This window comes from Balaenoptera physalus (assembly GCF_965194825.1).
Source record: "Balaenoptera physalus genome assembly, chromosome: 10".
Classification (NCBI taxonomy): Eukaryota; Metazoa; Chordata; class Mammalia; order Artiodactyla; family Balaenopteridae; genus Balaenoptera; species Balaenoptera physalus.
In genome coordinates, this window is record NC_138889.1 from 108,600,435 (window position 1) to 108,628,086 (window position 27,652).

General features: G+C 40.6%; 1 protein-coding gene across 7 annotated transcripts in view; it reads left to right on the forward strand.

Annotated features, from left to right (window-relative positions):
* Positions 1-27,652, forward strand: part of KDM2A (lysine demethylase 2A) — a 104,960-nt gene that overhangs the window by 64,286 nt on the left and 13,022 nt on the right. For 5 of the 7 annotated variants that reach the window (XM_082478202.1, XM_082478205.1, XM_082478204.1 and 2 more), the window contains 8 exons: positions 2,641-2,819; positions 8,443-8,549; positions 8,918-9,011; positions 10,221-10,374; positions 11,234-11,349; positions 15,242-15,368; positions 17,802-18,196; positions 27,057-27,140. In XM_082478202.1, coding sequence (XP_082334328.1) covers positions 2,641-2,819; positions 8,443-8,549; positions 8,918-9,011; positions 10,221-10,374; positions 11,234-11,349; positions 15,242-15,368; positions 17,802-18,196; positions 27,057-27,140 — 1,256 coding nt within the window. Of the gene's footprint in view, positions 1-2,640; positions 2,820-8,442; positions 8,550-8,917; positions 9,012-9,623; positions 10,048-10,220; positions 10,375-11,233; positions 11,350-15,241; positions 15,369-17,801; positions 18,197-27,056; positions 27,141-27,652 lie in introns of those variants that run through there. The other 2 variants (XM_082478206.1, XM_082478207.1) reach the window with 2 other exon arrangements.

Here is a 27,652-nt window from a genome sequence, read left to right on the forward strand (position 1 = left end):
AAACTGGCTGGTTTCAAATCCCAGCTCCACTAATTACTACCTGTGTAACCTTGAGCAAGTTACTTAAATGTGAAGAACAGTGTCTGGCACATAGTATGTGCTCAGTAAAAGTTAGCTATTACTATGACTGTCATTATTTTATCTGAGTGCTCTGGTAGCATTGGCAGAGTGGAACTGTGTTTGCCTTATCTACATTTCTAAAGGAAAGCATTCACTTTTAATTTTTTTTAAAATTATGGTAAAATACAAATAACCTAAAATTTATCATTGTAATAATTTTAAAGTATCCAACTCAGTGGCATTAAGTATATTCACAGTGTACAACCATTACTAATACCTACTTCCAGAACTTTTTCATCACCCCTAACAGAAACTCCATACCCATTAAGTAGTCATTCCCTGTTCTCTCCTTGCCTCAGGCCCTGGCAACCACTAATCTACTTTCTGTCTCTGTAGATTTGCCTATTTTGGATATTTCATGTAAATGGAATGATAAAATATGCAGCCTTTTGTGTATGGCTTCTTTCACTTAGCATAATGTTTTTTAGGTTTATCTATGTTGTAGCGTATAACAGTATTTCATTCCTTTTTATGGTTGAATAATCCATTCATTGTATGGGTATACTACACTTTGTTTTTGGTTTTGTTTTTAATTCCTTAGTTTTTCATTTATTTATTTGGTTGCACCAGGTCTTAGTTGCAGCATGCAGGCTCCTTAGTTGTGGCATGCATGTGGGATCTAGTTCCCTGACCAGGGATCAAACCCGGGCCCCCTGCGTTGGGAGCACAGAGTCTTAAACACTGCGCCACCAGGGCAGTCCCACCACACTTTGTTAATCGATTCATCTGTTGATGGACATTTGGGTTATTTCCACCTTTTTGCTGTTGTGATTTAGAGCAGCTAAGAACATTAATATGTAAGTTTTTGTTGGAACACTTGCATTTGATTCCTTTGGATATATACCTAGGAGTAGAATTGCTGGATCATGTGGTCATTCTCTGCGTAATTTATGGAGGAGCTACCAAAGTGTTCCCATAGCACCTGCACCATTGTACATTCCTGCCGGCACAGTCTGATTTCTCTGCACCCTTGCCAGCCCTTGTTATTTTCCCTTTTTCAAAAAATTTAAATTGTGGCCATCCTAGTGGGTGTGAAGTGGTATTTCAAGACAGTTTTGATTTAGTGTTTGCCTTTTCTTCCAAATAATGAAGAGTAGGTTCAATCCGTTGTCTTACATTATCAGTTATCTTTTTATGTGTATTCTGCCATATCTGCTTCATTATGGCCATATTCTTGTCCTCTTGCCTATTATGTCTTATCTCTAACTAGACTATAAACTCCTTGAGGCAGGGGACCAGGTCCTAACACTACTTGGTATATCCACCAAGCCAGGTATATATAGTAGGTGTTTGTTAGTTTCTTACAAATTGAACAGTATTCTTAATATTTCAGGGGCAACTTTTTATTCTCTCTCTCCCCTCCTTGACCACCATTTTCTTAACTTTTTTGGTGTACTGCCTCTCCATATCTTCTCTTATGCTGTTGCTTCTGCTCGGAATTCTCTCTGTTGAATCTTGTTGAAATTCTATTTATTCCTCCAGGCTCAACTCAAATGTTTCTTCTTCCCCTTCCTTTTTTTCTTTTTTTAAATTTATTTATTTGGCTGCATCAGGTCTTAGTTGTGGCATGCGGGATCTTCGTTGCAGCGCTCAGGCTCTTCATTACGGAGCGCGGGCTTCTCTCTAGTTGTGGCACGTGGGCTCTAGAGTGCGCAGGCTCAGTAGTTGCGGCACGCGGGCTTAGTTGCCCTGCGGCATGTGGTATCTTACTTCTCCGACCAGGGATCGAACCTGTGTCCCCTGCATTGGAAGGCAGATTCTTAACCACTGGACCACCAGGGAAGTCCCCCCCCGCCCCTTTTTCTAAAATCCTTCTCTGGTCAGTCTAGTTTAAAAAAATTTTTTTTTAATTTTTTTTATTTTTACTGCTGTTTAACTGAGCACCTTTTTTGTGTCAGACATTTTACCTCATTGACTAAATCCTCACAATGGCCCACAAGGTGATATTATTCCCAAGTTACAGAAGAAGATATTATGGTTCAGAGAAGTTAAATAACTTGCCTAAGTAATATTAGAGCTGAGGTTTAAACTTGGGTCTCTGGCTCTGAGGCTATTGTTTTCTCCCCCCTGCTATTTTATGCTGCCTCTGTGACATTCTGCTTTTTGTTGTGGTTGTTATAGTTGGTTGAGAATCTGATGCACATCTTTGTATCCATTAAGATGTCTTTATCATTCAGTAAATATTTATGGAATGAATGAAATTTCTCATCTATGAATGGTACTTAGTATTTAGAATTGTTAGGATTGAGTGAGATATTGAATATAAGATTCAGTGCCTGACCATATAGTAAACATGCCATAGGGAGTGATTGTTGTTTTTAATATTAACCATTGTCTTTGTCATTCTTTATGATTTGATTTTCTGTTGATTTCCTTGAAAGTGATAGCTATAGCCTGTCTATTAGTGAACACTGTAAAGAAGAAAGGATAGTTTGTTTACTTTCACTTGTGTCTATATTCTTAATATATTTAAGGATATTAGTGGCTCAGTAGAGATGATCAATGCATCTTTCATGGCAGGGAGTCGTCGGATGGTGGATGTCATGGATGTGAACACACAGAAAGGCATTGAAATGACCATGGCTCAGTGGACACGCTACTATGAGACCCCAGAGGAGGAGCGAGAAAAACTCTATAATGTCATCAGCCTAGAGTTTAGCCACACCAGGCTGGAAAACATGGTGCAGCGGCCCTCCACGGTTAGTCTAATCATTTTCTCCACATTGTCTTTGTCACCAAGAGGGTTGATTATACACTGGGAGAATTTATAACTTCTTAAACATACCAGGATAAGGATGAACAAGACAATTTGATAAGAATAACTTGTATTTTTAGAAGGTTCATCATTTTCCAACATCACTTAGTTTTTGATAGGGAGAGGCCATTCTGATAATTTAAGAACATTGGCCTTTGCATGTAATGGAGAAAAGTCTTAAATTCATTCTGATAAGAACTGTGAATAGGAAGTTTGCCTAATAAATTTCTATCCTATAGGTTTATACTTGCAGAGATGCTTGGGAGAAAACTGATTTAGAGCCAGGTGATTGTATGAGATGGTTTCTTGAGTAGATTCTGTTGGATGACTAGTAGCAATAAATTGACAACCCATCCCGAGGGGAAGTTAGTTTTTTTTTTTTTTGTTTTGTTTTTTTAATTTTTATTTATTTATTTATTTATTTTTGGCTGTACTGGGTCTTCGTTTCTGTGCGAGGGCTTTCTCTAGTTGCGGCGAGAGGGGGCCACTCTTCATCACGGTGCGCGGCCTCTCTTGTTGCGGAGCACAGGCTCCAGACGCGCAGGCTCAGTAGCTGTGGCTCACGGGCCCAGTTGCTCTGCGGCATGTGGGATCTTCCCAGACTAGGGCTCGAACCTGTGTGCCCTGCATTGGCAGGCAGATTCTCAACCACTGCGGCACCAGGGAAGCCCGGGAAGTTAGTTTTTGATGCTTAACTTTCCTGAGGTAGATACTGATTTAACCCATCTCTTATGAAAGTGGCTGTCTACAGGATGCTGAGAACACTCATTTCCGTAAGTGGGATTGGTTTCACTTTTAAAATATACCTAGTTATTTTTCGACCACTTTTGTTCCTGTCTCAGAACTCACTTGAGTCAAGTATTCCACCTGGAACGGTGGAATTTGGAATGTACTAATGGAAAAAATGTACATTTTTTTCGAAGTCAAGTAATCAGTGTTTTATCCTATCTCCATTTAAATTATCCTAATTGTACCCTTTGACTTTCAAAGTTGAAATGTGGTATTAATTGGTTATAATACTGTTTTATATATACATTTATATACATACATAACCTTCAACTTACTAGTTAGTTGCATTGTTTTTATCACTAACACATTGGTATGTACAGACCAAAGGGAAAATGTTGTCAGTGTTATGTGAAGAGACAGTATAACTTTTGTCATTGTTTCTTGTTATTGGAGGTGCTACAACAAATACAGAATTTCTCAAGAAAACTTTTCCCCCCTAAAATGACAAAAATCCTTTTTATATTAATTGTCATGTGGAAATACAGGAAGACAGGTGGTTAGAATTTAGACTTGTTATTAGCCTAACAAGGTGAACTTAATAAATAAAGAATTCAATAAGAGAGATAGTAAGAATCATAATAACATTGTTTATAAATGTGTTCCTTAATATTTTTAGAATTTCAATTTAAGAGTAGTAAGATTGTAGCTGTGAAAGTAAAACTTGGCCTGGATCATACTTTTCCATTCTTAAAATTTAGAAATGTGTTATTCACACATGAAGCCTTCTTTGTAACATCCTTAATTTATTCATTTTGCCCCTAGTTTTAATGATAAAAATGCTACATCATTTTATAAAAATTAGAAAAGTACTCCACCATTAAATGGAGGAATAGAACCCATGGAAGAGCTCAGAAATAGAAAATTTTCTAGAGGGCAGAGAACAGTGCACCAGTATCTTCTAGAGACCTAAAACAAGTCCAGAAAGATTGAGTGAGCTATTATTACCAAAGTCACCTCCTAAAAGGAAGCAAGCTTTTTATGACCTTGCTATGTAAGCAGCAACATTCTTAATCTACTAGGGTGTTATTTATTTACTGGGGTATTTTCCCCCAAGTTATATCCCTCCATTTATCTAGGTCTTTTCTAATATATCTCAATAATGCTTAATAAAAAACCAACTTTATTGAGGTACAATTGATATACAATAAAGTGTACCCATTTTAAGGGTACATTTCAGTGAGTTTTGACAAATGTATTCATTCATGTAGTAATCTTTTACATAAATTACATAATTTCTTGTTCACTATGATCTTCACACCTTCAGAGTGAGCTTATTGGTTTAAGTGCCTGTTACATGCTAAGTGCTGTGCTTAGGTGCTAGAGGTACAGTGGAGAACAAGATCATTCTTGTCCTCAAAATGCTTAGAGTCTCATGGGGAAGAAAGACCAGAGAATTGGCATTTATAGAAACTACAATGTGGTAAGTGCTTCAAAAGTGAATAAGTACGGAATGTTGTGGGAGCCAGTAGGAAGGACCCACCTAACCTAAACTGGAGGAGAATTGGGCGAAGTTTTTTGGAGGAAGCGGTACCTAGGCTTGACATGAAAGAAAAAATGAGGCAAAGAGAAGGAAGACCAGAATCCCAGGCAGGAAGAATAATATGTGCAAAAGTAGGTGCAGGGAAAGTAAGGTGGGCAACTTTATTTTTAATAAATTTATTTATTTTATTTATTTATTTTTGGCTGTGTTGGGTCTTTGTTGCTGTGCACAGGCTTTCTCTAATTGCGGCAAGCGAGGGCTACTCTTCCTTGTGGCGCACAGGCTTCTCGTTGTGGTGGCTTCTCTTGTTGCGGAGCATGGGCTCTAGGCACACAGGCTTCAGTAGTTGCAGCACGCGGTCTCAGTAGTTGTGGCTCGCAGGCTCTAGAACACAGGATCAGTAGTTGTGGCACATGGGCTTAGTTGCTCCGCGGCATGTGGGATCTTCCCGGACCAGGGCTCGAACCCATGTCGCCTGCATTGGCAGGCGGATTCTCAACCAGTGCACCACCAGGGGAGCCCAAGGTGGGCAACTTTTAAGTGCCCATTGTGGGTGGTAGCATAAAGTGGGATTCTCTAGTGAAGAGAGAGAGGTGATTTCTGCTGTCATCCCAGCAGTAACTGAGAAGTAGATGAAAAATAGCAGCAGGTGTAATGTGCAGATTTGTTTGGTGATGGGGAAATTAGTTCGTGGAAGGCCATGAGCTGTTTTTGCACAGTGTATGAATAGATTATGTCTTAGGTATTGCACTTCTTGCCAGTTTGGCCCTGTATTAGTACGGGACAGGTAGAAACTGTGATTATCCCTGCTGGAGACTTGCTATCATATGGATGAGGCCATTTAGCAAAAGGCCTATCCAGAGCCTAAAGATTAACCTAAGAAAAAAGTATGAACACCTTACCATAATATTCTCTTGATAGTCAGATAATACCCAATAATATCAAATAAAGGGAGGCCAGAGAGTGACTTATTGCTGCAGGTGAGAAATTCTAGCCAGAGAAGTTCATCTATCTCTGAGTGAACACTTGACAAAAAATACTCATGTGTTCCTAACTTTTCCTCTCCCTATCCAGATATAAGAACTTACAGTGAGTATATTGAGTGAGTCACAGTTTTTCTTTATTCTGTTAAAGGCTTTCCAAAGGACAGTACCAGGAGATGGAAGAAAACTAGCCACTACATTAAGAGAGCAGAAAGTAGATTTTGTTTGATTGAAAGAAGAATCTGGGGCTCATTCAGTGTTCTTAGGCCCAGTGGCTGCTTGGTTAAAACTGTTGGATCCCTGAGTGGAAATTCTTTGAAATGGGGCAGCAAGTTAACCTTCATAGTTGTTCCTCATCTTGCTTATTTAAACTCGCATATTGGGACTTCCCTGGTGGTCCAGCGGTCAAGACACCGTGCTCCCTATGCAGGGGGCCTGGGTTTGATCCCTGGTCAGGGAACTAGTCCCACATGCTGCAACTGAAGATCCTGCATGCTGCGACTAAGACCCAGCGCAGCCAAATAAATAAATAAATATTAAAAAAAAAAAAACAACCTTGCATATCATCGGTGACCCCTTCCAAACACTCTCCCACAGTTTACATCTGAGTGTCCACTGGACATTTGCCTCATATCATTACGCACAGATTGTATGCATTTATCTAGATCTATGTTGTAAGGAAATAAATGATCAAATGTATACATACATAAGTTGTAAAGCTTACCAGGTACATGTTTTTTATAGCCATAAGTTAGATAATTGGAACACCAGTGCTATGCTGAATCCATGGTTATTTGACTCACACTTTATCTACCTAAGACTGTTTCTTGGAGTTCAGTGGTTGGGTGCAGTCATTTGAAGGTACAGGGCACGTTACAATTCTGTGTAAAGTGTTTAAATAAGTTCATACTGTTTTCATTTCTCATTTCTTTCAGCACATATTGGGTTGGCCAAAAAGTTCGTTCGGGTTTTTCTGTACGATGTTCCGGAAAACCTAAACGGACTTTTTGGCCAACCCAATATTTAAAACAGATTCCTGGACTTCCCTTGGAGGTCCAGTGATTAAGACTCTGCACTTCTACTGCAGGGGGCATGGGTTCGATCCCTGGTCAGGGAAGTTCCCCATGCCGCATGGTGCGGCCAAACAGATTCCTAAACTCTGATGACATTATTTCAAAAAAATTTTAACATGTATTTACATGTAATCCTCACAATATTCCTTTGTGGTAATTATCCTTATTTTACAGATAAGTTCCAGAGGCTCACATATGATCTTCAGAAAACAAGATAGACCCGGAACTTCTGATTCCTAACCCAGTAGATTCTATAGCACATTGCTCATGCAAGCTACAAACCCCTACTGGAATTCTTTTCTCTTCCCCTCCCCTCCCCTCCCCTCCCCTCCCCTCCCCTCCCCTCCCCTCTCCTCCCCTCCCCTCCCCTCCCTTTTTCTTTCTTTTTCTTTTAAATTTATTATCTTAACCATTTTTTTTAATGATTTTATTTTTTTAGATTTATTTATTATTTATTAATTTTTGGCTGCATCAGGTCTTTGTTGAGGCACGCAGGATCATTCGTTGCAGCATGTGGGCTCTTCGTTGTGGTGCGCGGGCTTCTCTCTAATTGTGGTGTGCGGGTTTTCTCTTTCTAGTTGTGGCACATGGCCTCCAGAGCGCGTGGGCTCTGTTGTTTGTGGCACGCGGGCTCTCTAGTTGAGGCGCAGGAGCTCAGTAGTTGTGGCACACGGGCTTAGTTGCCCCACGGCATGTGGGATCTTAGTTCCCTGACCAGGGATCGAACCTGCGTCCCCTGCATTGTAAGGCAGATTCAAAAAAATACAGCTGATTATACTTCTCTCCTCTTCTTTTTTCTTTTCTCTTCTCTTTCTTTCTTAAATGATATCTTAGCTGCTCTAACAGTATTTATATCTTTTGGTAAGTTTATAGGTACCTTCCAGACAGTGCCTTTTATTGGACCAAAAAAAAAAAAAAAAACATTACAGCTGATTATACCAGTACTGACACAGAAGAGAGGGCTTGGTTGGATACTACTGCATCATTTAATGACTTTGTTTTGATTAGTGCTACTTTTATGATCATGCTGATGGAACCATTAGTCTTTATTTTCACTTAATAATTATTTCTAGAATGTTTGCCTATTGATCCTAAGATTCACCAACATATTATTTGTTTGCTTAAAATTAAATTGTAGTCTTTCAGTGTGTGTTTTGAGAATTTCTATTTTTCTTGACTTTAGAATTCTCTTTAATCCCAACCCTTCCTTTGAAGCCTAAATGTCCCTCCTCCTTTTTAAAGGTGGATTTCATTGACTGGGTAGACAATATGTGGCCAAGGCATTTGAAAGAAAGTCAGACTGAGTCAACAAATGCCATCTTGGAGATGCAGTACCCTAAAGTGCAGAAGTAAGTGGCTTACCCTGCATTTTCCTCAGTGTGCTGTGGGAGACCAAAGTGATAGCAAGAAATGGTTCCTCCCTTCGGAACCTTGCTCTGGGTCCCAAGTGATCAAAAAGGTGAATTATTTAAAGAGTAGACTTTAGTTCCAAAGGGAAGAGTGTATGTAAGAGTACCATAGCCCATGATGACATAAAGACAAAAAAAAGTATCTTCTGATAATATGATGGCTTGAGATTGCATTCCTCTCACCGACTGGAGTTTATTAGGTGGAAAATAGAGGGAGTGGAGTACACAAGGGGAGAGTGTGGCATTGTGGTGGGAAAAGTTCTCTTTTTCTCATCAGTGCACTAATGCTACTGCTTTTTTTGGGTCAGGTACTGTCTGATGAGTGTTCGAGGCTGCTATACTGACTTCCATGTGGACTTTGGTGGTACCTCTGTTTGGTATCACATCCATCAAGGGGGAAAGGTACGGTCATAGTTGTGATGGGGGTTGGAATCTGAAGCTGGTTATATGAGTTTCCTTCAGTTCCTGCATGCTTCATATACCCTGGAAACGAGTCTATTAGGGGATTGTCCCCACTCGTATCTGGAGAGAATTGTAGATTAAGTTGACCTTCTTGGCTAGAGTCCAGTAGGAATTAGTATTCATCTAGTCCATTCTTATTTTACCAGTATTGACACCACTACTTAGTAAACCTCAGTGGTCCTGTTTCTAGATTCCCAAAACAGAATTCTCCAAATGAAGGCAAGGAACTGGTTTTAGGAGGACAAGATAATTTCTCTACATGAAAGTGTAATAAAGTAGTAGAAGGGAACACAAATTGTGGGTAGATTCACAATGAAATCAGCAAATTGGGATCCAAACCACTTTTCCCTATATAGAGGCATTGGTCTGAAATGTAGCCATAGGAAGCCTTTAAGTCCTGTCAGAGGATATAAATAGATTTTGAAAGATTATCCTCATTCATAGAGACCTTTGTTCCAGCTTCTCAGAATGCTTCTGAATGCTGTGCAAGAATGGAAATGTAGAATTAATATCAGAGGTTTATAGTATTACTATATTACTATTATTATAGTATTACTCTTATCGTTACCCTTTTTTCTTGTAAGAAGTGAAAGCATTTGTGAGAGAAAAGTAGAACTGGAATGAAAACAGATGATGCTTTTAAAATATGAGGGCCGAATCTAGAACAGCTGTACCTCCAAATCCAGAGTCATTTTGTTTACTTTGGATCCATTTAAGTGGTATCTTAAGTTCTGTCCTTTCAGTCTTGGTTACTACCTTGGAATAAAGCAACTCAGGCCTGTGTTTTGGAGGTAGTGTACCTAACTAACTATGCTTCTCAGGACCATTTAGGCCAGCCAGCCAGGGGCAAATAAGGGACTGCCTAGGTGACAAGCTAAATGCCCTCCTTCTCTCTGAGTCCTGTATAGGTTCCGGGTTCTACAATCAAACCCCAGGGAAGCCCTAATGCTGTTTGATCAAGTGGAGGACAAAAAAGGTTTACTTCCTTGAGGCCTCTAGAATTTCCCAAATGGTCAAGTTCTGTAGGCTGGGAGGATTGCTTGTTTCTCTTCTACCTGTTGGTCTTAAGTTTGTACCTGTTTATCAGTTGAGGGAGACGACTGGGTCATGTCAATGGCTGTTAACAGACTGAAGTTTTTTAACTCACAGGTCTTCTGGCTCATCCCCCCTACAGCCCACAACCTGGAGCTGTACGAGAATTGGCTGCTGTCAGGGAAACAGGGAGACATCTTTCTGGGTGACCGGGTGTCAGATTGCCAGCGCATTGAGCTCAAGCAGGGCTATACCTTCGTCATTCCCTCAGGTAAGCAAGATGCAAAAAAGTGGGTTGTCTACTCTAGCCACTTTCTTTTCTTAAAAATAAATTGATAGATTACCACCAACACCAAGAATGGTTATGATGCTGGAGTGGGCAGAAAACAATGGCGTGTTCTTTCTTGTCATTACTGAGTAGATGCTAAGAATTTATCTTCTTTTTTAAAGTCTATGATTTTCCACTAAGAGTATGTATCAGAATTGCCAGTGGCGGCTTTTCAGATCTACATGTTTGAGCCCCACATTAGCCCTAGCTCTTCAGAATCCTAGGGATAAGACCTGTTTTGCAGGTGATAAACAGCCCCCTATTAAGAACTACCTACTCTGCTAAGGGATAGCTGTGAAGGCTAGAGTGCTAAATCAGTAACAGTTTTTATCAGGTAACTAAGTTCCAAAATAAGTACTTAGAGGGAGCATAGATTTTGGAGTCACAGACCTGTATTAGAATTCTGACTATGCATTTACCTGCTAATACTACTTTGGTCAAATATTTAAATCCCTATCTTATTTTGTTGTGAGGAGTAAATGACAATACATGTAAATTCTCTTGTACTGAGCCTGGTTCATATTAGGTGCTCCAAAAAATGCAAGCACCGTTTATTGAAAGTTTGTTATAAACACTGTACATGTACTTTCTCATTCAGTGCTTACCAACCACACATATAAAGTATAATTTATCCTGGTTTTATAGAGGATATTGGGGCTGCAAGAGATTAAGTAACTTGACCAGCCGTGAAGAGGCAGAATTAGAGTAAAAAGTGTGATCCAGAAGTCTTGTACTAATGCTCTGAGAGAGCCATGTTACAACGTGTGCTTATAGCCACTGCCCTCCATTCCCTTTCTTCTAGGCTGGATTCATGCTGTGTATACTCCTACAGACACATTAGTGTTTGGAGGCAATTTTTTGCATAGCTTCAATATCCCCATGCAGTTAAAAATATACAACATTGAAGATCGGACACGGGTAAGTAACTCTATGTAATAATTGGATTTGAAGAGGTTTCTTATATCTTTCTTTACTCTGCTTACTATGTAACACTCAAACTGTTATACTTTAATATATAAATGTGTATACTGCCTTTCTCAACTGGGGTTCTGTGAGAGAATTAAGCCCTATAGAAAATGATTTGTGTGTCTTGTTTTGTCAGTTTTCCATAGGATGTTACATAGCTGATAAACCATTCTGGATATATAGGGGGAAAGTTACATGCAGTGGATACCTTAAGGCAAGAGTTGGCAAACTTTTTTTGTAAAGGATCAGATAGTAAATATTTTAGGCTTTGTGGGCCATACAGTATGTCACAAGCACTTAACTCTGCCTTGTAGAATGAAATACTTAAATAAGTGAGGATGGCTCAAATAAAATAACATTTTATTTATGGACACTGAAATTTGATTTCATGTAAGTTTCTCATGTCACAAAACCCTCTCTTAGTTAGGTTTTCTTCCCACCCCAACCCCAGCCATTGAGAATGTGATATGTTAACAACTCGTGAATCTTGGAGACGCTGTGGAAGTCTTAGTGGTACTGCTCTTTAAACTTTTTGGTGGATTTGAAAGTTTTCAAAATCAAAAATCAGAAAATAACAATTAATGAAGAATTCACAACTTTTAGAAGGAGTAGTCACTGACCAATTTACTGTGAACATGATCAGTTAACCATTTTGGTGCCTATTTTGAAACATTTATTCTGGTTGGAGCTATTATACTATACGTTAGACATAAGATTGGTATTGTTGGAGTTATAGGGATTGCCCTGTTAGAATTGAGAGGATGCAGTGCTTTTTTTTTTTTCTTTTTTTTTTTTTTTAAAGAGAACCATCTCTTTTTTTTTTTTTTTTAAATTTTATTTATTTATTTATGGCTGTGTTGGGTCTTCGTTTCTGTGCGAGGGCTTTCTCTAGTTGTGGCAAGCGGGGGCCACTCTTCATCACGGTGCGTGGGCCTCTCACTATCGCGGCCTCTCTTGTTGCGGGGCACAGGTTCCAGACACGCAGGCTCAGTAATTGTGGCTCACGGGCTTAGTTGCTCCGCGGCATGTGGGATCTTCCCAGACCAGGGCTCGAACCCGTGTCCCCTGCATTGGCAGGCAGACTCCCAACCACTGCGCCACCAGGGAAGCCCGATGCAGTGCTTTTTAAATAAATTTTATAGAAGTGAACTTCTGCTTGTTTGTTAAAAGTAATGAAACTACAGGAAACAGTAAGTAGTTTAGTAAGTTTTAAGTTATAGTAACAGTAAAAATAGTTTAAATGTTTCAAAAGAGAAAAATTACATAATTTCATAGTAAAATACTCTTATTTAACTCAAAATCATTCTAAGAGGTAATACCACCTACACTGCTGTAAGATTCAATCTGAAAATGTTTTTAAAAAACATTCCCTTTTTTGGCTAAAAATAGCTATTATACCCATAGCTTAATTGTTTGCTCAGTTTGAGGGAAGAAAGGGAGAATATATATTCAGCGGCGTAGGTAAAATGAGCACCTTATCTCTGCATGAAAAATTTCCTTCAGACAGTTAAACTGGTAATAACTGATGTTGATTTATCTGTCTAATTTTCCTGGACTTTGTTTATCAGAAAATGTCAAATTTCAGTATCTAACTGCTATATTATTCCATTTTTCCTAAGAAGGGCTTAATTCTTTCATTCCAAATAGGAACCCTTCCGTGTTTCTATAACATTTCATTGGGTCCTCTACATATGTACACACAGAGCTTTTTTTTTTTTTTTTTTACTTTCTACACCAAGCTTTTACGTTGCCAATACCAACTTGACATATGTTTATTATGTTACTAACTTCTATAAACTTACAGAATTTAACTTAAAAGAGAATGTGTAGAGAATGCTTTAGGAAAGAAATATAAAGTGTTGTAAATTTAAGACAATGTTCTGGTTACTTTTGCCATGCCAGTATAGAAATATACTATTTGAACTTGATTGTTGGTAATTATTCTATTGATAGCTCTTAAAGGCTCAGTAATTTTATAATGAGTATTAAAATTTTTTCTTCCAAAAACATTCTAACCCAGTCTTAGAAGTTGCTGTGCTCTGTGGTGTCTAGCAGCGTAGGTAAAATGTAATGGCACAGTTTGGGTGTGTGATGTCTTGGCTATTATTAGTACAGTCTCTTGAGTTCCAAGTGAAAAATCAAAAGTTTAATGCCCATTTTATATTTTATTTATTTATTTATTTTCTGTCAGTATTACTCCACTCTCAACAGAGTCCCAGAGGTTTTAGAATTTTGGGTTGTCCTGAACTTTTAATAAAGACCTTTCAGAAAAGTGTTAATAAAACTTAAAAGGCGAGCAGAGAAGCCCAGTATATTATGTTTAATTTGGGGGGGGATCAAGTATCTATTAATTCTTGTGTTCCCTCCTACTGTACCAGAAGTAAATTAATTTGATTTTCAAATAAGGGTGGATAAACCTCTTATAGTTGTTAAAGATGTAGTGGCAATAAGAGACCGAGATTCTGCGTTTTAAAGCTAATGAAAAGTACATGTGTCTCCTGCCTTGCAATGAGGAAAGTGATCTCCTCATTCCACAGTGATGCCCTGTGACCTAGTGAAGGGTTTTGAAAAGGGACTCCCATCTGGGTCTCCTTGATTGGGGAAGACTGCCTGACATGGAGCTTTGAAAGGAGGTGGGAACATTTTCAGGAGTTACATATTCAAAACAATCCTAAGAGTATTGTTTGCCTTATCCTTTTGAGAGATGGCCTCTCTAAAAGAAGGCGGGCAGAATATACAGACATACCTCAGAGATATGGCAGAGTTGGTTCCAGACCACTGCAATAAAGCGAATATTGCAGTAAACTGTCACATGAATTTTTTTGGTTTCCCAGTGCATATAAAAGTTATGTTTACATTATATGTAGTCTGTTAGTGTACAGTAGCATTATGTCTTAAAAAAAAGTAGATACCTTAATTAAAGTATACTTTATTGCTAAAAAAATGCTAACCGTCATTTGACAGTGCAGCGTTGCTACAAACCTCCAATTTGTAAAACTCAGTAAAGCAAAAGCACAATAAAATGAGTTATGCCTGTATTTAGGATAGTCCCCATGGTTGATCTTCCTCACTCGTTGATCCATGCTGATTTGCCATTTCCTTGACTATGGTAGATCTAAAGGGCAATTATTTTTATTATAATTCAGCTGGAATAATTTCATGCTACTTTTGGGGAGAATTGGAAAGAAGACTAAAGATAGCAACTGATTAGGCCACGTGGAGTAGTAACCTGATTTGTGGACATACCATCTTGGTAGACTACAATGTATGAGACAGGCAAGCTGAGAGTTAATAGTGGGGGAAGTACTCAGTCTCATGTCCTAGACTAGATATAGCTTGAGAATGCATCTCTAATCATACTTTCATATATGTAAGGACATAATAAAAACATATAACTTTATCTCGTGTCCTGATTTTCCATTATATTCTGTGTTTCATGGCCTTCTGGTTCAGGGTAAAACCATAGTAAAGGCAAGAGTAGTTGGTATGCCTTTGTATCCTAAGAACCCTAAAACAATTTTCTCAATTAAGTATATTGTGTCTTACTAACATTTTACTCTCTGTCTCGAAACTTGTTTTTGATGCTTTCCCACTCAACAAGACAGCTTCTTGATAGTTCTAAATGGTCTTTCCAAGTACCTTTTATCTTCAGTGATTATTTCCCAAGACCAACATTTTCTAAGTTGACAGATCCACTTAAGTTCTTGCTCCACATGACAACTTAGGTTTACAGGTTAACTGGAGAGTGTTTTTCCTGGGCTAATTATTGCAGTGATTGTTTGTTACTCTCTTTCCTTGAAAATTGTTATCAGCTTGATTTTTTCATTATTTTTTTCCTGTATAGGTTCCAAATAAGTTCCGCTATCCATTCTACTATGAGATGTGTTGGTACGTGTTAGAGCGCTATGTGTACTGCATAACCAACCGTTCCCACTTAACTAAGGAATTTCAGAAAGAGTCCCTTAGCATGGGTAAGTGTTCCACCTACATGAACTTTCAAGATACTCTGCAGGACTGAGGGTGAGACTGGGACTATTCCGTAGGCTGTTGCTCAGTAGTTTTGTTTTGCTTTGTTTTTAATTAATTAATTAATTTACTTATTTATGGCTGCGTTGGGTCTTCACTGCTGCGTGCAGGCTTTCTCTAGTTGCGGCGAGCAGGGGCTACTCTTCGTTGCGGTGCACGGGCTTCTCATTGCGGGGGCTTGTCTTGTTGTGGAGCACGGGTTCTAGGCACTCGGGCTTCAGTAGTTGTGGCACGTGGGCTCAGTAGTTGTGGCTTGCGGGCTCTAGAGCTCAGGCTCAGTAGTTGTGGCACACAGGCTTAGTTGCTCCGCAGCATGTGGGATCTTCCCAGACCAGGGCTCGAACCCGTGTCCCCTGCATTGGCAGGCAGATTCTTAACCACTGTGCCACCAGGGAAGTCCAGTAGTTCTGTTTTTATAGTTTGTCTTTTTTACTTATCTACTTAGAAGTACCAAATCCATTCACTGAAGCTGAACACTGGTTACAGCTGATCCTCCTACCCAGATGTGAATTACTAGGGCTAAATGAAATATTCTGGATCTCATCTTTGTGTGAGTTGTTAGTACTTAGCTCCTCATGAAAGTAATCAGTTGGAAATTCCCTGGTGGTCCAGTGATTAGGACTCCGCACGTTCACTGCCGTGGCCCAGGTTCAGTCCCTGGTGGGGGAACTAAGACCCTGCAAGCCACACAGCGCAGCCAAAAAAAAAAGAGTGATCAGTTGTCTAAAGTGTTTTATTGTATAAAGAATGGTCTTTGGCACAATAAAAACTAGGATCGTATCATCATAATTACTCTTACTATATTCCAGGCACCAAACTAAGCAGCTTATATACATTAAGTTATTATTATTACCTGTGAGGTGTAGGTATTATTGTGCATATTTTACAAATGGGGACATTAAGGTTCAAGGAGATTAAAAAACTTGTTCATGATCTAAGAGTTAATAAGTGGGAAAGCTACAGCTTAAACCATGTTGGTAAGATTCTAAAATGTATTTTCTTAACATCTGTGCTTTAATGTTTCCCCAACTTCTATCAAGAGAAATATTTTATTGGATGTCAAGATAGTTTCAGTTTTACATTTTTAGGCTATTCCATGCCTTAAAAATAAAGAGGAGCCAACACTGTAGTATCCTGTGGTCATATATTTAATGGAGAGTCTTCAATCCAAGCAAGATACTTTTTGCCTTAGCATTTCGGAAACATGCTCACCAATACATGAAAGCAAGATACAGAATTGTACATACAGCATGATCCTAATTTTGTTTAAAAATACATCAAGTCGGGCTTCCCTGGTGGCACAGTGGTTAAGAATCCGCCTGCCAGTGCAGGGGACACGGGTTCGAGCCCTGGTCCGGGAAGATCCCACATGCCACGGAACAACTAAGCCCGTGCGCCACAACTACCGAGCCTGCGCTCTAGAGCCCACGAGCCACAACTACTGAGCCCAGGTGCCACAACTACTGAAGCCTGCGCCCCTAGAGCCGTGCTCGGCAACAAGAGAAGCCACTGCAAAGAGACGCCCACGCACCGCAACGAAGAGCAGCCCCCGCTCGCCACAACTAGAGAAAAACCCGCGCGCAGCAATGAAGACCCAACGCAGCCAAAAATAAATAAATAAATAAATAAAATTATAAGGTTTACAAAAAAAAAAAATACATCAAGTCTTAGTCATACACACATGTATAGGAAAAGATGGAAAGAAGATACATCACACTGAGTTGTTATCCAAGGGTGGAGAGATATGGGCTGACTTATTTACTTCTTTGCACCTTCCTGTATTTTCTAAAAAATTATTAATAGTCAACATGTGTTACTTTCATAATAAAAGATCAGTTAACATTTTAAAATTCTTCTTTCATTAAAACTTCTATTTTCACTTTGTTTTGATTATCAAAATCTTTCTTTTAAAAAATATTCACTTTGTTTTATTAGCCATGTTGCTAAGATTTCAATTCCAAAGCTTAATTTTATGGTGAAAACTTCGAACAAAACTACTTTTTAAATATGCTTCATACTATTTTTTTAAAAGATAATGAAATCCCATAATAGCCAAATTAAGTTTGAACTTGAAACTAATTTACAGCTGTTTTCATAGGTAACTTATTTCTAGCACACAGTTTAAAGACTGCACCCTTCCCAATCTTTTAAAAATCTAGTTGACTGTTACCTCAGTTGTCCTGCTAGCTCAGGATCCTATTTTTACCTGTAAATGGTTTTCAACAGTGGAAAAATGGGTTGGAATAGGGAAGACCATTTTTAAAATGTGACAGCTTTGTCATTTATAACCTCAGGGCCCCTCCCATACTACCTATTTCTCTTGTTGATCACATGGCCATGTGTCATGTTCTTACTGCATTTTCTCTTCATACTGGCAGATTTGGAGTTAAATGGGTTGGAGTCTGGAAATGGGGATGAGGAAGCAGTAGATCGAGAACCCCGGCGCTTGAGCAGCAGGCGTTCTGTCCTCACTAGCCCTGTAGCCAATGGGGTTAACCTGGATTATGACGGACTGGGCAAAACCTGCCGAAGTCTTCCAAGTCTGAAGAAAACTTTGTCTGGGGACTCATCCTCTGACTCTAGCCGGGGCTCCCACAATGGCCAAGTATGGGATCCCCAGTGTAGCCCCAGAAAGGACCGACAGGTGCATCTGACCCATTTTGAGCTTGAAGGCCTTCGTTGCCTTGTAGATAAATTGGAGTCTCTGCCACTGCACAAGAAATGTGTCCCTACAGGGATAGAAGACGAAGATGCTCTCATTGCTGATGTAAAGGTAAGGGTTGGTTATTTTGCATGACAGCTATTGATCTGGCTAGGGCATTCAGTTTCTGGATTCTGAGAGAAAATTTGGGAGTTTTGAGTAGTCTTGGTTCAGCGAGAAAGAAGTTAATTGTGTGTGTGTGTGGGGGGGGGGGGGGGGGGGGCTGTGCAGTGTTTCAATTCCTAGAATGAGGTAGTTCCCTGTTACGAAAATACTAACATTTGTACGTTCAGTTAGGACTTAAATCTAGTCCTAAAAATGCTGATTTCAGGCTGACCCTAAAAAAAGAAGAGCCTGAGAAAATGTTTGTATTAAGAAATGTTACTTTGAACTTAAGTTACACTAAGATAAAGAGGCCTATTGCAGAACAAAAGTGGCCAATAACAATCTCTAGCAGTCTTACCCCAAGCAGATTTAGAGGAAAGAAATAGAAATGTTGGGTTATGTTGAGCATGTTTAACATATTTAGCTTCAAATTTATCTAGTATTAAGACTTAAATACATTGGGGCAACTTTTGAGAAAAGTGTCATTTTAAACATAATTCATCCTATTGCTATATCAAGTTTCTTCTTGTTGTATATTTTTCTTCTTTCTCAATAAGTCTCCAAGCATTAGTAATCTTCAAAGCCCAGCCCACCCCTCATGTATTGGTCTCAAAGAAATGAGCTTATTTTTAAGGAATCCAGATTTGAGCTGTCTGAACTGGAGAGAGTTCTATTAAATCTTTCGTTATACATAAACATTGGGGACTTCCCTGGTGGTCTAGTGGTTAAGACTCCACGCTGCCACTGCAGGGGGACATGGGTTCGATCCCTCGTCAGAGAACTTAGAACCCACATGCCACCTGGTGCGGCCACACACACACACACACACACACACACAAAAGTAACCTTTAATATGAACACCAAAAAGTCTTTAAATCACTGTTTGGAATTATGTCTTGGATGCAGGGCATGGGTATGTGTATTAGAAAGCTAGTTCACCATTTGTAGTAAGTGTTATTTTTCAAACCTGTCATATAGATTGTTTTAAGCCACAGAAGAATTTATAAGGAATAATTTTAGTGACCTTAAGGAAGATGGGCGAAATATCTCATAGTACATCTTTTCCATTCCTGATTCCTGATTCAAGTTTTCCCTTGGCCACCACTAACCAACCAGCTGAGGTGCTCCCTACCTTCTGCCAGATACCTCAGGAAAGAATTCCAAAGACTGGGATAGGACCTAGACTTTTAATTTTTTTAATTTTTTCTTTCTTCGATTGACATTTTAATTATATCTTACTGTTTATGCATCAGTGAAATGGTAAAAACTTTAAGAGACTAAAAGGGGTGGTACCCTAGTGAGGTTGGTCCTCTCCATAGTGATAGAAGCTGGACAGTTGGTTTTATAGTTTGGTTTTATAAAGCTGTTCTAGACAAGGCAGGTAGTTATCATTGTGGCTTGTATTTATGGGAGGAAATAACAAAGTTCCAGGTGGGTGTGGTCCTATATCTGTAATGATTAATGTGCAGCAAAACAAACTTAGCCTACTTTTCCAGACTCACAAACCAGTTCCCAAACTCACTTCCCACCCCTGAGTGAACAAAGGGCACTTACATTTTTTCTTTTCCATTGTGATGGGACGTATATAATTATGTTTCCCTGAGACTTTGAGTGTAACATCATCTTTTTTTCTGGAGAAGTTTCTCCTTTTTTGGCCGCGCCGCGCGGCTTGCACGATCTCAGTTCCCTGACCAGGGATTGACCCCAGGTCACGGCAGTGGAAGCCTGGAATCCTAACCACTAGGCCACCAGGGAACTCCCCAGAAGTTTCTTTTTTCATGTAGCTATTCCATCATGGATGCATGTAGGAAACATTAAATCGTGACTTTGGCGACTTATTAACTTGTATAATTGCCTTTAGGAACCCTAAGAAGAAAGATTTGTAAGTTTATCTCTCACTAACGTTCTTGTGGCCTGGGGAATCTGTATCTCTAATTCATGAAAAAGAAAAATATCTTTTTTTTTTTGAAAAATATCTTTTTAATCCTAAAGGATGTCTATAGATGGATTTGATTTCATTGAATTCAGTTGTAGGAAGTCATATTATAATTCACTAACCAGTTGTACAGGTCCAATGTCATGATAGAAATACACAAACTCCCTTAACTAATGTAGTTGAATAAGGATATTTGCAGAGGCAGAGTGGTAGGGGAAAATGTAGAAAGATTTGTGTCAAATATTAAGCAGAGTAAAAGGAGGCAGCAAGAAAGGGAATGAGTTAAGAAGAGCCATCTAAAGAGAACTGTTAACACTGTGAAAAGTGTCTAGAGAGAGCTTCCTGTTTATCAGGAATCATGGAAAATATGGCTGCCATTGCTCACTAAGACAGAGTGGCATAGAGACCAGAGCATGAGGAACGAGTGGCCCAGTAGGATGACTGCATAGACTGACCGTGTTTGAATTCTTCCTTCTCTTGTTTACCCAATACCATAGTCAAAATGTAGCTGATAACAGAAGACAAAAGATTTAGAACCCAGTTCTGCAGGTAGTTTCACTTAAGATCAAATGGATTATTCCTACATTTGACCAGTTATATTTAATCTGAGCTTTAGATAACACTGAGTTTATGGCTTAAATACTTCAAGAATCTAAGCATCACCAAAAAGAAAAAAAAGCATTGGATTGGGTGGGTGCCGAATCACTGCACAGCTGGAGACTGCAGTGCTAGAGAACTTGGTGCTGTGGTAGCACAGAAGGCTACACTGCAGCAAAGGACAAAAGCAAGCCCAGAGTTTACCCTTCCTGCAGAGAGAGGGATTGTTTCTTGTTGTAGCCTATATGACTCTCACAAATAACTAGGAGAAGAGATGAGAGGAAAATTGGTGGATATCTCGAGACATCCGTAATTACCTATTCCCTGGGAGAAAAGTCAATTTTACTGATGTGGTAAAAGGGCTTTGAAGATTCTAAAATGTTCTACAGTGTTGAAGAAAGATCATAGAGTATAGAGTTTGAAGGGAATTAGATGAAAAATGGGGCATTAAAAAGTGTTGATTTATTGGCAGAGTTCAGGGGAAAGTAATGAGCATGTGTAAAGTCCTATTTGGGAGGGGTGTGAGTAACCTTGGCTCCTAATCTAAAATTGAGAGGCCATGTCCTTGAGAAATGTTGAATAAAGAGGCAGGACCTGGAGCAGTATGTATAGTGCAATCCCATTAATGTAAGAAAAAGTGTCTTTGTTTGTATGTGTATTACAGCGGGGCTGGAGGGGGGCCTATCAGCTGCTGACAGTGCGTCATAGCAAGATGGTGGGAGTCGGCTGGAAGACTGAAGTTTTAATCAGACTTTACTGTTCTGTTTGTGTTTATTTTGGTAATAAAGGAGCTCTTTGTGTGTGTGTGTGTGTGTGTGTGTGTGTGTGTGTGTATATATATATATATATATATATATATATATATATAAAGAAGCTTTTAATATATCAATACATTTGGCTGCCCAGCTCACTTAATGAAACAATTTCAGGGTTATTGAATATTTGTCTACTTTCCTATTTTCTCTAAAACATTTTGATAAGCTTGGCAAACATGTGACTTTTGGGCAGGATACTAGATCTATAAAAGCATGTTTTCTCCTCTGTAAAATAACATCTACCTCAGTGGGGATGTTGTGAAAATTAATGATAATGTTAGTAAAGTACTTAATAAACAGTATCATTATTACAGAAAAAAATTAACTGTTACAAATCTATGAAATTCACTTATTCCACTAATGTGAATAATGCCTGCCTACTCTCTGCCAGGAACCAGGCTTAGAGTTGGTAAAAATATGCGAACATACTGTGGACCAAACCCTCAGGGAGCTTACAGTCCAGTGGTGGAGCAGGCATTTTAAGTGGGCTAAGAAAGTAGTAAGTGCCTTCTAGGTTTACAGGTGGTCGATTCTGTTCTAAGGGAAGGAGGTGCCAGTCTTTTTAATTTACCAGTTAATAAACTTTCCTGTTAGATGATACAGATTGATTACTACAACATCATCTAAATGATGAAAGCTCTCAATTTATAAATTTGAAATTTTTTCTTTGTGGTACAAGTGGCTACTGCTGCTCTGATCTAAGATTCTAACATTTTATTTTGTAACTGTGATGTAAAAATTTACACTAAGCTCCATCCCAGGAGTATGATGGGACTGAAGCAGAGAGTTACGGTTGTGAATAAATACAGAAACACTAATCAGAAATTTCCTTCATCTGACACTTTGGGAGTGATTCTGCCACTAATAAAGAGAAGAGCTGATAGAGGACCCAGTGTAATTAGAACTTAGTCCATTAAGCCAGATGAGGAGGAAAAAAAAGAACTTGTATAAATAAAACTTCATTTGCAATTTTTACTGACAAGATATTTGTAATAATTCACATAGTCTTACTGACTAAAAAGTTTTAAATAATTTAACTCAGCTCCAAGGCATATAGGTTAGGTTAAAATAGATACAATTCTTTAAAAATATTTTCATTATATTCCTGTATTATATAACGTTATATTCTTATTCTCATCTTTGTTGCCTATCTTTTATTCTGAATTAATAGGAGAAAAAAATTAGGTCTTATTTAATGTGTGATTTGAAAACTTACCAGGAGTGAGTTTCCTAGTGCCCTGTCTGGTTTTTGTCCTTTTCCGGTGGCCTTTAGAATTTCTGCTTGCTACAACTTGAACTTGTGTTTTGTTTTGTTTTGGAGTAACTTGTTTCTCAAGTATTTGTGCATACTTCATCATCCCTCTAGGTTAGATAACACTAAGACCAAAACAGGCATTTTCCAAGAAGACCTCTCACACTGTTAAGGAAGGTTTTTCTAACATAATAGGCTAGGGACTTCCCAGGCAGTCCACTGATTAAGACTAATTACACAGGGTCTCTGAGTCTTAAGATAAAGTGCAAATGAGGTTTAGGATTAGAATGACCATTCAAACATTTCCAGGAAGAGCTCCACAGAAGAGCACGAAAGTCCCTCCTTTTCCTTGGTAAACTACTGTAAAAATTAAAATATGCAGTGCCCGGCATCCAAAGCCCCAGGCCCCAGAGAGCCTATTAGGCCATTGACTGCACCAGAAACTCACTGAAACAGCTGTCCTGGAATAAGCTAGAATAAATAAGCATGTTTCCAGTGGTTAAGAGCTAGGTTCTCAGTGGCCTGAGATGTTTATTTCAAAGCAGCTTCTGTCATTTCCAAAAAAGCCAAGTTACATTTATTAGAGTCTAAAAATTACATAAATCTGGCCCCAATATATGGGACACTGTAGCCTGAGAGAGTGCTCATTCCATCTGAGCTTAACCCTGACCATGGATCGGTGCGTGGAGAGTGGGTGACACGTGTCACTCGAGTGGCTGTCAGAAGTGGCATGAAGGTGTCTGACAGGATGTGAGGCTGACTGCTTCATCCAGGGAATATCAAGAAAGAGGCAGGCAGAACAGACGACTGGCATAGGCATAGGAGATGTGCGGGAGGGCTGGTGTCCTGAGGGCGGGGTAGTCCAAGGGGCAGGGTCCCAGGAGACTGGCAGGTGTGGAGTTGGCAGCTGCGCTTCCCCTGGTTCCCTGTGCCTGGTTCCGAGGTAGGAGAGTAAAGCTCCTTGACCTGAGATTGCACCTCAGCTGGTCTGACTTGGTCACGAGGGAACTGCCAGCAGAGCTGCCCAGGCGGTTCTCTCACTGTGGGAGGCTCCCCGGGTGGTGAGCAGAGGCCGGGATCTGTTGTGGAAGTAGCTGATATTAAACAGACGTACTGTATTGAATACCTCAGTATTGGTTGAAATGTGTCATTCTGAAGGTTTTTCTGGGAACGTGTGCTGGTTCTGGATTCTGGGCTGGGGGAGGGGCAGGTGAAGCAGGCCGGTTGTTCAGGGAGTGAAGGTAACTCCAGAGGAGCTCAGCTCCGGGGCCTGGCTCAGCTGCAGAGGCTGAACTTCGGGCGACTCGCTGTCTGCCTGAGAGTGGGGAGAGATCGGTGTGTGCAGCCAGTGAGAGCACCAGCCGTGACCATAAGAGGTGACCCTGAGGGGAAGGGTGTGGACCTAGGCAAGGACGAACGCGGGACCAGACTTGGAATGGGTTAAAGCCTTGCCTTTGCTGGCGCCTTCCGAAGTCAGCCAGCCAGAGCCCTGGGGGCCGGCCCTGGGTTCTCCTCTTGTGGTGATGGTGGGAGGGAGAAGGCGGGGCGTGGCCGGCTCACCTCCCCGGCAGGCTCTCCTCCAATCGCCGGGCAGAGAGCGCCTGCCCAGCACACCCCCTCCTGACTCTGCCGCAGGACGCTGGGCCCTCTGCTGGCTCACTCACTCGAGCTCGGCTCCCCTCCTGCCATCTTCCGTTGCAAAGCATTTCTGGGAGCTGCATGTGGGTGACGCAGCAGCATTGTTCGCAGTCACAGGAAGCCGCGGCTGAGCTGAAGGGCTCGAGAAGGAGCTTAGAGCACTGCACGCCGCTCCCTCTGGGTAACCTGAAGGGGTTAGCCCGACTGTCCTGCCTTAGCTGCTCTGGGAGATTTCAGAATTTTCAAGTAAATTGGGATTTTTCCTAGAGGCAGAAAACCTAAGTCCTTCAGCACAACTTCCAATACAGAAAGCAAAACAAAGACGCTGGGGAAACTTCAACCAAGAGCCTCGGCAGCTCCAGAGCGACGAGAAACGCAAGGTCAGGCAGGCGGGCGGCAAACCCTTTCTGGTTCGGGGTGTATGTAACTGCAGGGACTTTGTCTCGGTGAAGAGGCAGAAGAACTGCCTGCCGAGCGAGTCCGGGACAATGCTTAGGTGTTGGTTGTGCCGTCACTGCACTTGTTCCCTCTCCTGGTGGGATGTGCTTTCAAATTGGGTCGTTTGGCTTTTGGGAATCTTTTCCTCTTCTCTACTCAGGCGCCCGCGGTTCTCTTCCCCTTCCTGGGCTGTGTCGGGTGTGGGCTTGTGCTTGAACATTCTCTCGAATGCCAGGAGCCTAGATAGGCGTCAGCCTTTCCGCACTCCACCCCCGCTCCCTGTCCCAAACCCCCTCTGGTGAAGGGTGGTGGCTTCTTTATATGGTTTCTTGAAGGGCCTCAGCTGGAGTCTGCCTTTTTTGATGAAGGCAGGACGTGCTTGGTCGTATGGCCCCGGTGAAATAAGGCTTGGAAGGAAATCTGCATTTCCCTCCACACCCACACAGACCCTAGTAACTGAGTCGTGTATGTGTGAACAGCTGCCCCCCTCCACCCGCCCCGCACCCCAACACAGACACAGTTCCTCCACCTACCCTTCCCCGTCCCCCACAGAAGTCTTGCAGGTAGACTGCTTTTGATGAATAGTTAGGTTCCTTTTCTACTCTTAAACAATTGCGGATCTTTCTGTGTAGTCTGTTCTGCTGAGAGTGGAAAGTCCCTGTTTGTGGACAGCTCAGTGCTTGCAGGCAGAGGAAATGGGCAGAGTCCTCCTCCTCGGCAGTGCGAAGCGGGGGAGGGGAGCCGTGCACTCCCTAGCACACATTTTGAATGGACCTGAATTTTTCACCCTGGGGAGATTAGGAGCCCGTACCAGAGCCTAGTCCCACGTGGCACTGCACCCCGCCTCTTCACCCCCACGCAGTGTGGTGCTAAGAGGAGGCTCCAGAACAGGGTGCCATAGCAACTCGAAGTAAATAAAACGTCTGCAAATGAAATCAGTTTGGGGGAGTGTGAGAGGCATCTGGAGATTTGGCAAAGGGGATCATCGTGGAGGAGCTTCATGGGTATGAGTTAAAGGGTCTTTCTGAGTCCCAGCTCTGGATTTGGAGCATGATCCTTAGGTTAAGGATGAAAAAACTTGGTAGAGAAATGCCTCATGCTTCCAAAAGTCCTGGTCTCTAGGCACAGACCCCACAGGATTATGAGAATTATTATTAAAAATGGCCCAGGCATGCTGGCCTGTCCAGGATCAAAGTTTACTTTTCCCTGAAACAGTTAATATCCTGTATACACCTAAAGCAACCAGAAAGAAATTGTGTAACTTGTCTTCTGGATTTGTGTTTTTTTTGCAGTTGCCATTGCTTTAGGGCTCATGCGGTCAGATGAGGAGGGATTTTGTTCGTTCTGCTAGAAGGTTTGGGACTCAGAAATTTCTGTCTAAAACATAAAAGATTTGTTTCAAAATAACACTCAACCAGTGTGACTCACTTGAGTGGCAGTTTCTTACTGTAGAATTGTACCTGAAGTCATTCAAACTAGATTGGCTAAAGTCATGGGAACTATTGCCCCTAAGGTTGTTCCTGCCCCCCTTTATGGGAATAAAGGCAAATAACTCTGTGTGTGTGTGTGTGTGTGTGTGTGTGTGAGAGAGAGAGAGAGAGAGAGAGAGAGAGAGATTTGAGATTGAGATTTCTGTAATCAGCCTTAGAAGAACAGAGCCCGGGGTTGAATCAAGACATTAAGACCCTGCTGTTCATATTATTAATTCAGTATTAGCCAATCCTTTTTTTTTGCCACTTTGCCAATAACATCTGCAAAATGAAGGCAATATTTAAATACATGATAATACTCGTTAACTGGTGTAGAAGAGTAATGGGGTGAGGTAAAGTTTTACTGTCATATATAGAACTGTGTGACAACACTTTTCACAGCGGTAGCGTAAGTGGTTACAGTAAGTACACAAGTATGGGGTTGGAAACAAAAGTAAATTTGAAGTCTTGATAGTACTGCACTCGTTTGAGTTCTTTTCCATCTTCGATTTGTTTTGCAGTGAGTCTCTCTCTATATGAAGGGAAAATGTAGACAGTTGCCAGCCTGCCCTTCACCTTGGTGCTTAGGGGGACTGAGGCTAAGTCTGGATGCTGTTAGGAGTGGTTGGCTCTTTGTTCACTGTGTCCTTTTTTCCCCTCTTCTCTCCTATCTTACCCTTAGATTTTGCTGGAGGAGCTTGCCAACAGTGATCCCAAGTTAGCCCTCACTGGAGTCCCTATTGTACAGTGGCCGAAAAGGGATAAGGTAAGACATTATTCTTCAGGCTGCTGAAACATTTTGCTGGCTAACCATTACTGTTCCTGGAAGAAAAAGAACAACTAGAGGCAGACAGCTTTGGTTGCATTAGTGTAAACTGACAGAAAATCATTACTCAGTTCTGTTTTGCCTCTTAAGTCAGGATAATTGGCTATCTTTGGAGGTGACTCTCTTAACAGAACTGTCAAACTAGGAGACCTGCCTCCAGGTTCAGATGCCAAGAATGGATCAGTTCCTATCCTTCTGGCCCAGTGACTCAATTATTTTCATACATCTGATGTAAAACTAGTTAAAATAATTGCATACACATTTAAAAGGCTAGAATGTGTCTATATTGGAGTGAGACCACACTCTCAAGGTTCCCCTTAATTTGGACTTTTAAGTATTGAATTGAAAAGAGAGGAAAACAGTTACCCATTAGTTAATAAATTGTCAGTTATGAATTTTCATGCCTCTTCAGTCAGGTCCTGTATAGTTTTTTCCCATATTGTTCTTTGTCA